Raw genomic sequence first — 17,655 nt, 5'->3', positions numbered from 1 at the left:
GGCACTTAACCTAAAGTGCCCTGACTTAACATTGAGATAAAGCAGATGGTCTAACAGAAAAGGACAGAGCGCAGAGGAGCAGGAAGACAAGGCCAAGAAGGCTCTACAGAGAAGGTGACGCTTGAGAAGAAAGTTTAAAAGCTTTGGAGCACTTTCCTGAGGCTGCCATCTCACACACCACAAGCTGGGGGCTGAAACGACAGAAATGGACAGACTCACAATTCTGGAGGCTGCAAGTCCAAGACCAAAGTGTGTCTGCAGGGCCACTTAAAAACTCTGACCCAAGCCTCTCTTCTGATAATTCCATGGCTTGTGGCACCAAAACTCCAATCTCGAAATGACACTCTCCCTGTGTGTGTGTCTCTCTGCGTCCACATTCCCCATTATAAGGACATCGTATTGGATGAGGACCCACCCGAGTAATCTCATTTTAATCTGATCACCTGCCAAGACCCTGTAGCCAAATAAGTTCACAGTCACAGAGACCAGGGTGAGGACTTCAACATTTGTTTCTGAGGGGACACACTCCAACCTCCAATAGCTCACCCAGTGGATAAGCGAGGAAGGGGACGCGGGGCAGCGAGCAAGGCGCGCGCGGCAGAGCAGGGAAGAGGCCTGTGTGACGTGAGGGCGGCGGGAGGGACGGCCTGGGTCACCAAGGGCATCACGTGCCTTTGCAAGTTGAGTCTCTGCGTGCGCTAGAAGTCACGAGAAGGCCACGCTGCTGCGGCGTCACAGGCGGACAGGGGCGACGCTGGAGACACAAAGACCGTTTGCGAGGTTATGACAGCTTTAACTCAGGGAACGAATGACGCGAACGGGTGACTGACTCTGGCAGAGAGAAAAGCACAGGGGAGAAGGAACAGAAACTGACATGTGTTGATTGGCAGCCAGAGGCTACCAGCTGCAGATCGCCTCATTTAACCCTCACAGCCACCCTATGCCCTAGCTACTGATACTTCCACTTGAACAAGTAAAGTAAATGAAACCCTCAAGTTTAACCCCAAATCACACACTTAGTAAGTAGCAGAGCCAGCATTCAAATACAGATTTGTCTGATCCAAAAGCCAAAAACTCCAGGGAAAATGCTTACAGTTCACGGGTAAGAGAAAAGAATTAGAACAAATTACAATTAGAAAACTCAGAAGTCTGTATGTTAAGTGAACTTTGGTGGAGAAAGGGGCAGGGGAGAATAAATATATGTATTCGCAAGAAGAAAGACAGGAAGGACTTACAGGGAACAGGTAAGGCTGAGCCCGGAGGGCAGAGGGCAGGGAGCGGAGAGAGGGCAGGCGTGCTGAGGACCCTTGCCACGCACTGTTTATACTGTTCTGATTTCTGACCCATGTGAACAAACTTCCATTTCAAAAAGCAACGTAAAAGCATTTTATAAAGAACAACTCAGAAGAATAGCAAACATAAGCCAGAATGCAGATGATACTATAGGGACTTAGAAGCTGGCTTTGACCTTTTGGTAAAAACGCGCGATCTTAATTTGCTTAATTAACACGCCTGATTTGTCGTTATCATTATACATTTTATTTAATGTTGTTTAGAGCAAAGAGAAAACATCTTGAAAGACTCTGCACAGGACAGAAAGACAACTAAGCCCAATAACAATGTAGAAAAAATTGGAATCGATAATCCCTATTATCATTTTTTTAAACCACTAAGCTCCGTGAAACATAAAATCAATGTATTTATCTAGTCATAGAAAAATCCCATTCGAAGGAATGGAAGGGAAAAGCTTTATTGCGATTTAACCAGAAATAATTCCCGGCCACCAATAAGAAACAATATTAATAATTTAAAAGGATGCAGAGGCGATACGCTGCTGCTTCTGACTTCAGCAGTCATTAACTAGAATGGAGAATCGAATCACACAAACCTGGCACAATTTGTCTACCCCCAGTTCTTTTTCTCCTCAGAGCTAAGAAACAGAACTACTTGGCACCAAGAGCAGGAAAAAGTCCTTACGGCAACATGAATGGTCCTCAGACTGCAGTCATTACAATGTCGACTCTCATACTGAATGGCACTTTCAGGGAAAACAGACACCTGCATGAAGTGGACGGTGAGGGTGCCGTGGCTCAGTCAATTCTTATTTAGACAAAGATCTTAAAAGAAAATCTCATTTGAAAACTTAAAAGGCACGAGCTCTTCTCTTAAAATCAGGCGCCGGCTCTTTGTCCCGCGCCCGTCGCGCAGTCTTCTCTCCCATGACCGCTTCGGAGACAAGGTGCCTCCGAAGACGCTGCCAAACGAGAACTCCGAAAACGGCTTTCTCAATCGGATCCTCTGCCGGTGAAGAACTGCTTTTTATTGGCAATGGCTGGCAGAGCCATTCTTACTGCTCTCTTGAAAACTCCCTCGGTAATCACGGACCCCACCTCTCTCGTCTGAGAAGGAAGTGAAGGGAAGGCTGCTTCTCTCTCAGGCCGCAGAGCGTGCCATGTTAGGGGCCTAGACCGCGGGGCTGAGAGCGGTGGGTGCCCTCTGCCTTCGCTGCCTTTCCCTGGGACATCTTTAGACTCAGAGACACCACTGGGAGAAGGCCAACCTGCTACAAGTTTGTTTCTTCTAGTTTGATCTCTCCAGGAAACTTCCCCCCACGTTCGACTTCTGGAGGCTACGAAGAAGTCTTTTATAAAACCTTGTGGAAAAGGAATTTCGCGCGGCTGTCTGCACTGAAAGACACATATAGCATTGCCCCTCTCCTATATGTCAAAACCGAAGCGAATATTCAACTGGAACTGTTGAGAGGATAAACAGAGGGGTCTATAATGCAGCCCCGTCTCCAAACACCTTCTGATAATTAACAAGTGAAAACCTATCTGAAATCCATCTGAAAATTTAACATTAAATATTTGTTCTTTCTTGGTGAAAGCTTTGCCTTTCTTGAAATCCTCTGTCGACATTCAAATAGGAGTGAAAGATTAATAAATTAAAATATCTTAAATAACTAACATCTTGGGGTGGGGGGCGGTGTCAGCTCATTGGTTTACTTTCCAACAGGGTAACAGAGAAAAGTATAAAGGGAGAAAGCATAAGTAAAGCGAAACTTCGGGTGCCACTTAATGAGGTCAGGGGTGAGTGCCCCCCAGCGGAAAGGGACCCTAGAAAGAATTGCAAGGGGAGCTAAGAGAGGGGGGTGCCGAAGGAGAAGACAGGAAAGCACGGAAAGCGGGCTTGCCTTGCTTTCCACGTGGCATCCAGGTGGCCCTGCTGGCGACGTTCTATCACCGGTGTGTGATTCATCCGCCTTAAGTACTATCTTCGACATGTCTTTTGCTGCAGTGTGATATTTTCTTGCCACCAAAAATGTCCTTAAGCTGGCTCCTCCAAAGAATTCACATCAGTATCAACAATCACTTAAAATTTTAAAAACGGGAGAAGACGCAATTTCTACTGGGGGGCGGGAGTGGGGGGGACAAATTCCAACACGTAATGTAAATCAGCATGTGGTAATTTGTCGTTTTACATGTAGGGTGCCATGGCACTTTAAAGGAAAAAAAAGAAGGAAAGAGAGAGGAATTGTTTAATATATTAATTTTCCTGTAAATGAAATAAATATCTCAACAAGCAAATGTTAATTCAAATACAAAGGTTTAACTGATGACTTTTACGTGGACGCGCGTGGATTCCCTAAGCTCTCGTCTCTCGTGGATAATGCTATCTCTAAGAATAAGCAAACGGTCTTCTTTTCTGAAGCAAAGTGAGATTTGCTTCTGTTTCTCAGTAGAACCTATCGCACTCTCAGAACTCCATGAGCGAGACTGTCCTGTCCCTAAGCCACCAGGTAAGGGTGCTGCATCATCTTGATCGGATCTCCCCGCCACAACAGTAGTTAGACCGCTAAGCATGGCCAGAGCACAACTGCCCGTAAAACAATTCAAAAAACAACTGACAGTAAGTAACTCGACCAAGCAGCATCACCAAACAGCACGGGCTGTACGCAGTGTCTGCATGACTCCTACAACTGTGCCCTGAAGGAGTATCTTTGCAAAGCGCTTCTCAAAAGGCTCCACTTAAAATAACGAAGCGACTGAAGTCAAACGCCAAAGTCTTAATGATGGTGATCGTTATGTAAAATTACAAGCAATTTTCCTTCTTTGTGACTGTCTCTAGAGTGTATGAATTTTTCGCAATGAGAACACATGACTGGACTGAGGAAAAATATATATGGTTCATTTCAATCTCTGACAATAAAATTTCCCAAATGAAACTAATCTCTCTCTGTGAATGCAAATTGTATGTTATTAATACTACTTTTCTAGTACTTGGCATTTTCTTCCACATAGTCCACTTCCTTATGTGGATATATCATAGGGTATAAGCTCTCTGAGGACACATTCTGGGTGTTACACGTATTTGTATCCTCCCACAGTGCCTCGTAATGCCTCACATTCGGTAAGTGATCAGTAGCTGCTTGAGGAATGAATGATATTCCTAAGAATGCAAAAGGTTAGAGTTGATCTATTCATCTGATATGTACAGAACTGTTAACATGCTGAAATACTTCCATAGCGATTAGCAAATACTATAATAATAATAATAATGTAACTAAAAATATAAATTATAACTTAAATTCATTAATCAAGCCAATCGTCAAGGTATGTCATGAAAATACATCCTAAATGGGCTTCCCATACTAGTGAGAGATAAAAAACATTTGAAATATCCACCCGTGTGGCCCACGACAGTATGCAGCAAGAAAAGACTGCACATTCTTCACAAAACACCTTAGAGTGTCACCAGTTTATAATATTCTCAGGTTGCAAAACTACTTGTAGTTCTACATGGTTTCACTTTTTCTTTGGTTTTATTGTCAGTGTATTATAATCCCTGTGTAAGTATTAAGTGTACAGTTTTTTTGGTATTTGGACTTTATAATAAAATAATAAAAAATACTCAAAATGAAAAAAAACTTTAACATTAGAATAGTTTCTTAATATTCCTTTTGAACATTATAAACATAGATTTTCTTGAAAATGAAGCGGAAATCACACGAAGAAAGAGCCAAGGCTGGGAGTATCTAACACTGTACGAAGCGGTGACAGCTACGACGTGCTGATGCTGAGCAGGAATAACGCAAAGGGAAACAAATTTTACTTCTGGAATGAAAAATGACTTCTTGGAACAAAAAATATATTTGGCTTATTTTCTTAGCAAAACGTTGAGTAAAAATGACATTCAAAGTGTTATCGTTTACGATTCTTAACAGGATGGCAATCGTGTGGCCCTAAGGCCTATGCCCCAAAGGAGAAAATGTAATCGAGGAAGATGTTCCCCAATTTGTGACAGGGTTATATTCCAATAAACTCGTAGTAAGTTGAAAATATCCTAAGTCAAAGAAGCATTTAATACGCCTTACCTACAGAACATCATAGCTTACTTAGCCTAGCCTACCTTACGTGTGCTGAGAACACAATATTAAAAACAAAAAACAAAAAAAAACACTGGCCGCACAGAACACTGAGGAGCATCAGCTGTGGACACTGTGATCACCTGGCTGACGGAGCTACCGCTCCCCGCCACTGCCCAGCACCGCGGGAAGCGCCCGCCCACACGCTGCCAGCCCAGGAAGAAAACCGAAATCCACCGCACAGCTTCTACTGATCCCATATCACTTTCGCACCGTCATGAAGTCAAAACGTTGTAAGTGGAACCACTGTAAACTGCGAATGTCCTCGAAGTGTGACGCAGGGACTCCTGGGATCTCTGAGACCATTACAGGTCAAAACTATTTTCGTAACAATACTTAAACGTCATCTGAGAGTCTGTAACTCTCGTTTCATTTTCGTAAGACGGTGAACTCTCTCAGCTTTGCATATTTGGATAAATTAACATGCAGTCGTGTCTTGCAGAAGCACATCCTCAACAAAGACACAGGACACACAACAGGTTGCTGATGTGGTGGGGAGACAGTGAGGAGGCGGAGAAAAGTTAGCAGAAACAGAAAACGATAGTTTTAAAAACAGGTATGATTACATTTGCACATTTAGATAAAACGGAGAACAACGCATAAAAACTGTTAAGAAGGACAGAAACTTAACCCAATTTTGATAAGTGATTTAAACTATAGGCTGCTAAACCTTTTTGTTTGAAGTGACCTTTAGTGTCATGACATCCATATACTAGAAGAAATACAAGAAGTGTTCAGTTAGGTCCAAACGGCTTAATGACTACTTATGTCCCAACTGCTTAATATCCATTTGGAAGGAAAATTCACGTAAATGGAAAAAACGTGTATTTGATTCTTAACCATGTTTACTTCCCAACAGGATGCGGAGGCCTACTGGTCACTGCGCAACTTCTCAAACCGTGGCGTCGGACTGAACACTGCCACTCTCATGTCCTGCTACACACTGACTGTCACTGGTACTTGCTTTGTATCACAGTAATCACCAAAAATCGACCTAATCAAAAGGAATTAGCACGATCTAATGTTGAAACTGTGAACTATCCCGGAGCTATTAATTTGCACAGATGTTGAGTGCCTCTGGGTTTCCCTTGAATATTTAAAATGTCCCGCGGTACCCCCAGAGTTCCCTTCGGTGCCCCGAGGTACCTCAGTGCATTTTGGGAACAACGGAGTTAAAGCATAGAGAGCTTCTCCTTGTCACCTTGGTTAGTTCTGCATTAGCTCATTGTTTGTGCTTAGGAAATTCCATCATTATCAACGAAGCCAAGTTTAGAGTAAATTAGCAGCTCTCTCTGGATAGGGAAAAACATGTTTTTGAAGGCTTTCCGATCATTCGTGGATTTGAATAATTCTTGCTGCTTCTCTGACATATGCGCTTTCTTTTCTCCTCAGTTTCTGAGCTCCCTTTCCCTGGCTCTACAGTGGCATAAAAAATTTATGTAAAAGCAAAATAATGACCCCTGAGATTTCAGGCACCTGCTGTCTTTAATACAGGTCTGTGACCTAGAACTATCTCACCAGAAAACACCTGGGGAAGGTGAGGAATACACAGTGATATAAACCAAGTTCTTAACTGCTTCGTCGTGGATGCATAAATGCGTTTCCTAATCTCAGTGAATCTCTCTGAGCAGTACTGACAAGGAGAGGCAGAATTACTCTCGACATAAAAATACCATCAGCTTTAGGCAAAGAATAAAGAAGCAGAAATTGTTTTGTGTCTTTCCACTTAAAAAAATAAATATCCTCATGCCCGTGGGTGGATGTGGAAGGGTTCTGAAAGATGGCTACGATCGGCCTCCGTCCCAAAACAGCTATTCCTGTAGGGTTAGCATCTAGTCAGTCAGTCCTGGCTCAGGACAGCAACATCATCGCGTCATCCAAAAAACTAGAAGTTATGGAGCCCTCTGTTATGAACAAATAAAATCTAATTTCCACCTACCAGGGAAGATGGTTTAGGAACTTTGCAAACTTCCGCTTACTTTACTTTTTTCTTATTTACTATTTATCTATGAGAATCAGGAAGGGCCTTTGGCCCACAGAGCGGTACTGTTCTTTCTACAAAGTCTGTGTCATTATCCATTGCTGTCCAGCTGCTTCTGCCACAGCACGCAGGATAGTGTCTCCTGGGATGTAACAGCTCTGCATCCAGAGTGAGGGGTACTTTAACCTGAACCCCAGTCAAACCAGAACCCAACTAGATTAAAACCACTGGGGGCCAGAGAGGGGGTAGAGTAATCGGGGGATCGTTTCATAAACTATGTAAGTGTCTGACCAATGCACTGTATACTTGAAATTAACAATAAAATAAATTGCTAAAAAAATAACTAGGGAGGCTGAGGTGGTGATGGGGAGGGAGCTGATGACAGAAAGGAAGCCTGCGAACCTCGGGCTGGAGGAGAAAGAGCGGCTGGAGGCCGCGACCCCTCACTGGAGTGGTGGGCGGAATCTGCAGACCTCCTCCCTCTTTCTGCACTTAAGAAGCAGGCTCCAGGTCCCAAAACTCGGCCGAGGCCCATGTTTCTTGCCTAATTGGGTCCTCAGGCCTGTCCTATGAGACTGGTGTTACAATCAGGTGAGGAACACTCTGTGGGAGCAAGGACCACGGGGGTGTGGACTGCTCACTCACAGATGGTGTGTGGAGGGCACGTTCTCACAGCGCTGCTCCAGCATGTACTCGAGGTAAGGCTGGGGGGAACCTGAGAGACAGGGCGTAAGTGTGCGTCATGATTACGCCACCTCCATCCCTGAAGATTTCCCGGAAGCACCGCGCCACCGACGCCCCCGCCTTCCTCCGCCCCCCGCCATCGCCCACCCCAGGGCTGCTTCTGCGATTGGACCAAATCTGCCATCTGTCTTCATTTAAACCCGTTTTCTTTGGTGCTATAATCTACGTGGAATAAAATGCCTGGTTGTAAAGTTTCTAGCTGGAGGACATTTTTAGCTAAATGACCATTGAAAATAGCGCCTAGTGCAATGGTCAACACACAGTAGGTGTTCAAAAACATGTGTTAAGTGACTAAGTGAAACATGCTAAAAATTAATTTTTCTCATTGTAAATAACTAGCATCAAATAAATTGTTATTAATAAAAATAACGTGTTTTAAAACTTGGACTCTTATTAAGTTGCATTTTTGCAACTATCGGCAGATCTAGACATAATGAGATCAAGACAGAAGGCAAGTCACAGGTGGCACAGTCACGGGCACACTGTAGGCATTCGAATCTGGTGAATGAATGTAAATTATGTTGGTTTTGGTTTTTAAATCACAGTGAAGCTTAGACATACTCAATTCTTAACTCTCCAACAAAACACATTCCCAAGTTTAACATCTCTGAACATTATTTTGTCTTCATCAAATTTACTCACTCAGTCATCTTAGAATTCCATATCTACTCAAGTTACAACTCGAACATGAATTTCTCTTAGACTGTATATAAATGTGAATCTAAACATATAGCAAAAAAAAAGCATTTCTCTCAAATTCCTCCTCACAATTCCTACAAGCGTTTTCAAACTCTTTCTTCATTTCAACAGAGAAACTTCTTGTCCCGTTTATGTAAAATAAGCATCTTATCATTTGTATTTAAGTGGAGAAAAGGATGGAGTTATCCCACCACCTAGTGGACCATTGGGGTATTGCTGCTTCAGGGCCGAAAACATGGTTAGAAATGAGAACACAGGACATTGACCAGAGGCTGCTCGTGTTTTTTCTCATCCCTTCCAGTTCTTCCGCCCCTAACTCCACGTTTTCAAGTCTTACGCATTCCTCAAACACAGCTTAAATGTCCCCACTTAACTTTTGGACAGTTAGCCTTCTCTGACCGCAAATAAAAATGACAAGAAAACGGCAAAATGAAACTGTATCTGCTTGAGACTTCCAAGCTACCTGGTTCCACTTATCTTCTAGTTGGTAACACAAATCAGAAAACACTACAAATCAAAACACTTTTTAAAAAGTCGTCATCAGCTTTAACTTGTCCACATCTCATCTTCTCTACACGTAACACGTCCTGAGAAGTGGCAATAGTTCCTACCTTAGAGGATTGTCGTAACGGTTAGACAAAACCCACACAGGAGGCTTTGTCTGGCTGGCGTCTGCCATCCAGTATGTGCTCACTAGAAATTATAGTTACTCCCCGCTCCCCATCATAGTGCCTTGCAAGTAGTAAATCCTCGATAAATACGCAATTGTTAAGTAACAAATAAGACCAAGAATTTCAGTGGGAAATTCTAATATATGTTAACACTGATAGCAGTCCCGGGTTAAAAACAGGACAAATCACTGTCAGGGACCTAAGCGCTTTACTTCTTTGCTTCTTCTGCTCTCAATCAATTAGTATCTCAGTCTCTCTCTCTGCATGTACGTGTGTGCACATCAAGAGAGGGAGACAGAAGATCGGAGATGGAGATGGAGATGGAGATGGAGATGGAGATGGAGATGGAGATGGAGATGGAGACGGACGGAGACGGAGACGGAGACATAGAGACCCTCACTCTTTCTGCATTGCCCTCCCGTTCTGGTTCACTCTAAAACCTTCGTTTCCCTTTCTCTTTTTACTCTACTTCATAATGCAAAATAAATAATGCATGCCTCACTTTGTCCCAGAAAAGGTTTCCGGTGAATAATAGATGGCTTGGTTTTATGTTTAGTGAGTAAGCATTTTATATCTCTCCAAGGGAACAAAGTGAAGTAGCTTCTCACCGCCCCCTTCATGGATCCCGTGCTCCCGTGTGATTGGCCCTTGGCAGAAAATGGGTCTTTATATTGAGGAAAGACAAAATTAAATTTTCAAGTACAACGCTGAAAACTGAATTACCGTGAATTCTGCACACTTTCCAAAAAGGGACACAGGGAGTGTCCTTGTCCTTCAAGGCTGATGTCATTCTCATATCTCTTCACCTACCTCACCCAAATCCTAAATGTGGTGCTTCTTTAGATATCGGGCTGCTTCCAGCAATGACCTTTAAGGATCCTCCACAGTTTCATCTGCTTGCTGAAAAAACAAAACCAAAAAAGTGAAACGACTAATTAGTTGCAAAAACAGACTTGTGATATGATTTACTCCAGATGGTTTGGAATAAAATTCCAATTGTTCAAATGTAAATACATTCATCTAAAATAAGTTTTTCCTTACTTAGTTATTATTAATTAGCATAGTTTTTCTTAGTGGAGGAAGAAAGTTAAGTACTGACTTAGTAATACCCCTAAAATGACTATCTGCCCTAGAATACATAAATTCTGTCCATGATTATTTCTGATTTTAAAAATACACATAGGCTGAAACAAACAGCTTGCCCGCCAGGCTTTGGTCGAACGCAAGGTGCTCTGATGTTGGCCTATGGCGCACCCTTCTCCAAGGACATGTAGATGACACAGAGTGCGACGGAAGAGGCTTCCTCCAAGAAGTGGAAACAAGATGGGTGAGTCAGAAGTTAACATTCCAGCTGACCTGCAGGCGTCTGTAAGACGAGGCGCCGTGCTGCATCTGACGCCTCGAGGTCTGTTCCCACAGGGCGCGGTCAGACGCGACAACTCTTCTCCCCACCAGCTGCCACCAACGAGCTGGCCACGCATCGCGTGTTCCCTTTGTGTCTGAAAGCGGCGCCTAGAGCAGATGGCTGGACTCAGTGCCAGAGCAGAGATGAAACTGGTTGTCTCACCTGAGGAGCTACCAGCCTTAACTACGACAAAAGTCCTAGCAACAAACACCTAGAAAATCTAGGGTCAGGAAAGTGAAATCTGAATTTCCTGTCTAATTTACCTAGTTAAAACACACACACACACACACACACACACACACATACTTTGGGGGGAAACTGTAATTAATGTGCTAAGGGGTGATGAGAAGACACGTACTTCATCTTCAATGAGAAGTGGTTTCCTGTGTCATCAACCAGGTAATGTCCAGGTTCTGTAAAAAAGCAAATTATATTCAATGTTCTTCTAAGCTGAGCTCACAGGCAAATTCCAGAACATGAAATTTAATCTTCCAGGCCTTAAACTTTACTAAAACAAAGAGGTTTGAAAATAGCTGACTCTCCCCACCCAAAAAAAAATCCCTGCAATTTAAAAATTACAAGGGAACAGCTAAACGAAAGGTGAGACTGTCCAAGTGTGAGGATTAAAGCCAGACGCAGGATTCGTGAAGGGGATTCAGAGACGCGAGCTCTGACCAGACATTCACTTGTCACACAGTGAAATTATAATAGGTAACTGAGAGTAGAAGACTTAGGATTAGAATGATCCTGAAAAAAAAGTGGAAGTTTTAATCCATAAAAATAACCTCTGGCCTTCCATCCTGAGGCTGAAAGTTTCTAGATTCAAAGAGCCATCTCTTGTGCCTCTCCAGAGTGCCGCAGGAATAGGGCAATCTGTCGCCTCCATCTACTTATTAAAAATGAATAAAATATTAAAAGAGCAGAACTAGGAATTGCTTCTGTGGCCATTCATAAATTGGTGATTTTCTCTGCATTTTTATTACTACCGAGAGACAGGATTATATATATACAATAGATTGCTATTACCTCAGCCTCTTTCACATATTTATAGAACACCTGAGATAGATAGATAGATAGATAGATAGATAGATAGACAGACAGACAGACAGACAGACAGACAGACTGATACATCTTATAGTAATGACAGACAGACTGATAGATAGAACTTATAGTTGACTGTTACAAAGCAGAGACCTCAGCAGCCTAAGAGACTGTTCTCAGTAGTCAGGCTTCAGAACTAGGATAACCAGCAGTGAGGTCAAAATTTCTTTTGATGCAGACTAATCTGATTGTTTTTTCAAAGTCCAAGGGCACAGCCCTTTAAAACACACACACACACACACACACACACACACACACACCCAAGAAACTCAAGTTACAAAACACCCTTCACTACATAAATTACTGTGCTTTGAAATAAGATGAAATATTGTCTAGATTTTTCCACTTCACCATTTCTAATCCTTTACTCCCTGGAAGAAGGCAGTCTCTGAATGTGGCTAAGAGCCGGCAACACGAGCAATGAGAAGCATTGTCTTTAGAGATGAAATTCCAGACCTGGGCGCAAACCCCCCTCCCTCACTCACACACGTGGGATACGTCAAAAAATACTTCATCCGAACTCCAGTTTCCAAATCTTTTGATTAGAGATAGTATTGCCTACTTCAGGGAGTTGTTGTGAAGATTAAATAAGAAACGTATGTAGAGTTTAGTATAGTGTCTACAAATGTGCTAATAGAGTAGCCACTAACTTCATGTGACTATTTAAATCAAATTTAAATTAATTTAAAAATCCAGTTCTTCGATCATACTTGCCGTATTCCAAGTAATCAGTAGTGACATGTAGCTGGTGGCTAGTGAACTGAACAGCTTAGACACGGAACATTTTCATCATCATAGAAATGTCTGGACATTGCTACAGGATGTAGTAAGTGCTCAGTCGATGTTCATCAGATCTGTCTGGCCGTTTTTCCTGCTCCTCACCAGTTCCTCTAAGTTCCGTGCTCAAAGTATCTCCTTACCAGGAAAGAAAGCAATATAACATGTGTATGTGCCTGTCACTTTTCCCACTACTAGGAGCAGTGGAGTCCTAAAAGAACACAGTGCTTACACAAAAGGGAGACGTTTTGGTAATGGGGGTGCCCGGCACTGCGGTCAGACACTGGGGAACGTGTTCTTGAACGAGGAGTGTGAGGAGAGAAAAATAGTCTCCATCGCGCTCACTTTACACCTAAAAATCCGTCTACTCACAGCGATGATGCTGACTGAAACACATTAACACTTACTAACAAAAAAAGACTTTTTCCTCTATATTTCACACTCAAATTTTCCTGGTTGAAATGCCTAAAAATAAGTACAAGTCACCAACATTTTTCCAGATTCTTTAGCCAAGTTAGTCTTGGACACTCGAGCAGAATTCTCTTAGGTTCTTTGGTTCCATCTCCTTCCTCCTGCCCAAATACCAGAACTAGAGCTACCAGGTTGAAAATTCTGATAGGAGGCTAGCAAGGTGCAGGAATGTAGACTCATAAGAAGCTGAAACTGAACATGATCCCTAGAAGAACTCTGGTCTCAGACGACATGCGGGGACCTGGTGCAGACCCTTATAGATCTGAACTTAAATGTTCTCGGCAGGTTTCTCTGAAACAAGACATTTGTGGAAGTAGACATCAAAGGCTATACATCTCTGCTTTGGAAACTTCAAGCAGAAGAGGCTGGCCCATGTGCCTTATGATAAATGAGAAGGAATATTTGGTACTTTTAAAAAATCATGATGTGCTGTTTATAGGTGGTAGCCTTCCAGGTAATATGGAAAGCTTCTTTCCAAAGTCAAAATGAAAATGTGTGAAAATGTGTGAAAAGCTGAGCCTTTCAAGGTCAGTTCACAGAGCGAGTCTGCTCTCATAGTCTTGGTAATAGTATTTGAACACACCTGGTAATAAATTTGATGACATGCCTTTGATGAGTGAAATTAATCCCTTGCTAGTGACATTTCAAGTTACATAAACACATAATTTTCTTCTTTCGCTTTACAATCCCCGTTTGATTGCATACCATAATGAGTTGTTACTGTATAATCATCAATCCTGGGTATTTATGTTACTACTAAAGTACTTACACTAACAATATTGTGATTGAGGTTATATCTCGATTATTTTTTGTTGTCACATCAACAAAGAAAATTGTGGATTTCATTAAACCACAATACAATGATAAAAACATAGGATAAGACATTAATTCTACTAAAGACATATATTTACTAGCAGTCTAAACACAAAAACACAAACTATTGTCTTTTGGAAAGTGGAAAGAATGCAGGATCATAATTTTATAAAATACAACTCTCACATTCTTTTAATCAGCTGCCATATTTCTTTCTTATTGCAAAGTGATCCGCATGCCATACACTTTGACAGAAAATTCAGCTATTAAAGACATTTTTTCGGTCCAATTTACTTTCCATTTTGCTATCTTTTTACAATATGGGGCACATATTATAATTAACATAACTATTATCTATTATTATATTATTTCCCTTCCACTAGACAGAAATTTCATATTTTTTACTACTTTTGATATAAACTCCTATTCATATTATTTTGGGAAAGCGTTCTTTAGTGAAGACACATCAGAAATGCAAAGTGTTACCAATAACTTACCAACTTTTAAAATGAACAAAAATTCATAGACATCAACTGTGCACAGTAGCTGATTATCCAGCCCACATTTTCTAATAATGATAATAATTCCATCATTTTCACTGGTCAAAATTCTTTGACTAAAGAATGGAAACCATACTTAATCTAAACCCAAAGGACTAATTTGTTCTAAGAATATAAATGTCATGTGAATCCTAAAGGGATTAGAATGGGAGGTGGCCGGGTTTGAAGGACTGAGGAGTCCTTTCCTTGTCACGGTCGGCTTCATTCTTCTCCTGGAAGACTGACTTTTCTCCTCCTGTCCTTCAATATACCGAATAAAGCTGCCTACCTCTCAGCTCCCAAATCATACATTCAGGTTTAGCTGTTTTTCGGCCTCAACTACTCATCAAGAGCATGACTGGCCTAGCTTGACAGGTGTGCGTCCAGAGTCAAAAGTGTGGGCCGAGGCTCAGTGAGTCCACCTGACGGGCTGTGTGGGGGCTAGCATGTTCTCTAATGGGAAATAGTCAACGAATTGAGAGAAACCTCCAGAAGTATCAACTAGTATGCTTTGGTTCTCTTCAAAATGATTTCATTTGCACAATCTTAGTTGATGAGTGGATCCAGTGCTTATGTGAGGCCTACTTAGTATCTAGTAGTGAGTCGCTTTTGGAAAGCTATTATGTTCCAAACTACTCTTTTCATGCTGTCTGAATACCAACAAATATGCAACTTCTGCTCACTTTAGACCTTTCATCACTGGCGATAAAGTATATCCCAGATTAAGCTCAGGTGACGCTAGTGAGACTTTGATGAAAGAATAGCTTCTGAATACAAAATCATGCGGAACTTCATTAAAACACTGCCCCCAGCCCCACCAAAAAAAAAGAAAGGAAAAAAAACAGCAAGAAAACATCTCAATTAAAGGCCACTTTTGCTTTAAAAAAATGGCAAGTTCATATCGTCACACCCTATAATTTAGGCAAAGATAACTGAAACTACAAAATGTTACTTTTACTATATTGTATATTTTTAAGTTTTTATTACTGATCAGATTAGGTTCTCTTCTTCCAGTGAAAAAGCCAAAAGAAATGTGAATAACCATGTAATATTCAGGTTAATGCTTACTTATAGCTGTCAATTTGGGCAACTCATTAATATCCAGGGATCATTTTTTCACCATGTAGCTATAATGGTTTTCAGAACAATTGTGAGGATCCAGCCTCCTGGTCAGTGAAAAGCATCATCTAAAGAAAATAAGATCGGTTTTTAGGCCTGAAAAAAAAAAAACTGTTTGGAACTCTGAAGATTGATTATATCAGCCTGCACACAGTATTTTAATCTCACGCTATACAAAATACTTTTGGATCCACTGCCAGCAAGATAAAAACAAATTAAACTGAAAGGCTGGCATGAACTAAATATCTTATTCTGGACGCACCATCACTGACGGCTTCAGAAAAAAATAAAATAGAATGGATCCTTCAAAATATTTTTCCAAAGGGCAGACAATACTACCAAAAAAGAGTCCAAAACTAAAGCATAACGATCTACAAATACAGGAGTGTGATTCTCCTCCCTGCTCCTGTAATTCTTTCTCCATACACTCGTACAGTTCTTATTAACCTCTGGGTGGAGAGAGCTATCTGTTTGCTGGGCTAGAAGCTCTCCTGGGCACCACGTCTTCTTCATGGGTACTTTCCCCAAATTGGTAAACACAGCACTCTATGTAATCAGTGTTCAGAAACTTTCTTTTAATTATTTTTTTTATTTTTTGTGGTAACTCTTGGTTGACCTCACAGATTGCAAAGACCTCGTCAGCTTGCAATCCCTTATTTTTTCACTTTTTTATGCCTCCAGCACCTGGTCTTCCTAGGTGGTCTTCCACCCAAGTACTAGCCAGGCCCGAACCTGCTTAGCTTCCGAGATTAGATGGGATCAGGCTTGTTCAGGGTAGCATGGCCGTAGACCAAAAACTTTCTTAAAATGAAAGAACAGCGTGTTCTTTCGCTATTTGCAAAATTCCTTCATTGTTTATAATTCCTGAAAAATAAAATGAACCTGGTCTCCGGCCAATCTGAAATTACTTTCCTATTCACATAGTTCTTTTACTTCTGCTGTTCCTTCTGCCTGGATGCCTTTCATAATCTTCCTTAATCTTATCCATTCTTCATATCCTATGGCAAATAGCCCCTTCTCCACGAGGCTTTCCCTGATCTCCCCAGCTAGGAGTAATCTTTCCTTCTTTTGAAGTACCATTGTACTTTCCCTAAACCTTCCTTGTATCCCTTATCACATGACCAATTACATTACATAAATGACTATCTCCTAAGTAAGAGCAAGTACACAGCCATGACTCATAAAATACGTACTAGGAGACTCCCTTAAAGCCTATGGCTCCTATGGGGTGTAAGATTTCTAATTCAGGATGCTCCCACATCCTCTTAATGAGGATCTCTTCTTGCATTTGAGCACTCTCTGGGAAGACAAAGAATGCTCCCAGGCAGCTTTCTAACCTGCTGTGTGACAGCTGCATGCACTATTCCCACAGAACATCTGAAGCATTTCTGCGGGCAGGCTGTGACTTTCTGAACGACCCTAATGCCACATGTGGCCTATGAGAGTCCTCATATGAGTCTGAACATTTAGTTGAAACTATAACGACCTTCGGTGGGTAATTTCAATAAGGTTTTCAAGTACCTCATTATGGAAATTAAATGAAATTGTACATGTAAAGTTCTTAAATGGCGTCTGGCATGTAATAATAACTCAATGAATGTTATTGTTGCCCATGGTCAGAAACATGAGTGTCTATTCCCAAATCTATTTGCTATGATCTGAATATGTTCTTCTAAAATTCATATGTTGAAGCCCTAATGTGATGGTTTCTGGAGGTGGGGCCTTCGGGAGGTAATTAGGTAAGGAGGGTGGAGCCCTGTGATGGAACTAGTATCCTTATAGCCCTTGTGTCCCCACATAAAGATAAATGAGAAGCTGCCATCTACAAACCAGGAAGAGGGCCTTCAAGGAGAAACTGACCATGTTGGCACCTTGACCTCAGACTCCCAGCCCCCGGAACTGTGCCAAAT

At 41.7% G+C, this 17,655-nt stretch overlaps 1 protein-coding gene and 1 pseudogene across 5 annotated transcripts in view; both read right to left on the bottom strand.

The window, feature by feature from the left end:
• The window catches only part of SUMF1 (sulfatase modifying factor 1), a 127,173-nt gene that overhangs the window by 22,976 nt on the left and 86,542 nt on the right, over nt 1-17,655 (bottom strand). For 2 of the 5 annotated variants that reach the window (XR_005647563.1, XR_005647564.1), the window contains exons 10-12: nt 11,284-11,338; nt 10,877-11,032; nt 10,331-10,420 (exon numbers count right to left, since the gene is read on the bottom strand). Coding sequence is in view for 1 of the 5 variants with exons in the window: in XM_039837951.1 (XP_039693885.1) it covers nt 11,291-11,338 (48 nt within the window). In the remaining 4 variants the exon portion in view is untranslated. Of the gene's footprint in view, nt 1-10,290; nt 10,421-10,876; nt 11,033-11,283; nt 11,339-17,655 lie in introns of those variants that run through there. The other 3 variants (XR_005647562.1, XR_005647565.1, XM_039837951.1) reach the window with 2 other exon arrangements.
• LOC120582539 (uncharacterized) lies at nt 16,418-16,536 on the bottom strand (annotated as a pseudogene).

This window comes from Pteropus medius, unplaced genomic scaffold, assembly GCF_902729225.1.
Source record: "Pteropus medius unplaced genomic scaffold, Ma_sr-lr_union100, whole genome shotgun sequence".
Lineage (NCBI taxonomy): Eukaryota > Metazoa > Chordata > Mammalia > Chiroptera > Pteropodidae > Pteropus > Pteropus medius.
The sequence above is the reverse complement of the archived record's forward strand: the minus strand, read 5'-3'. Positions and strand labels throughout refer to the sequence as shown.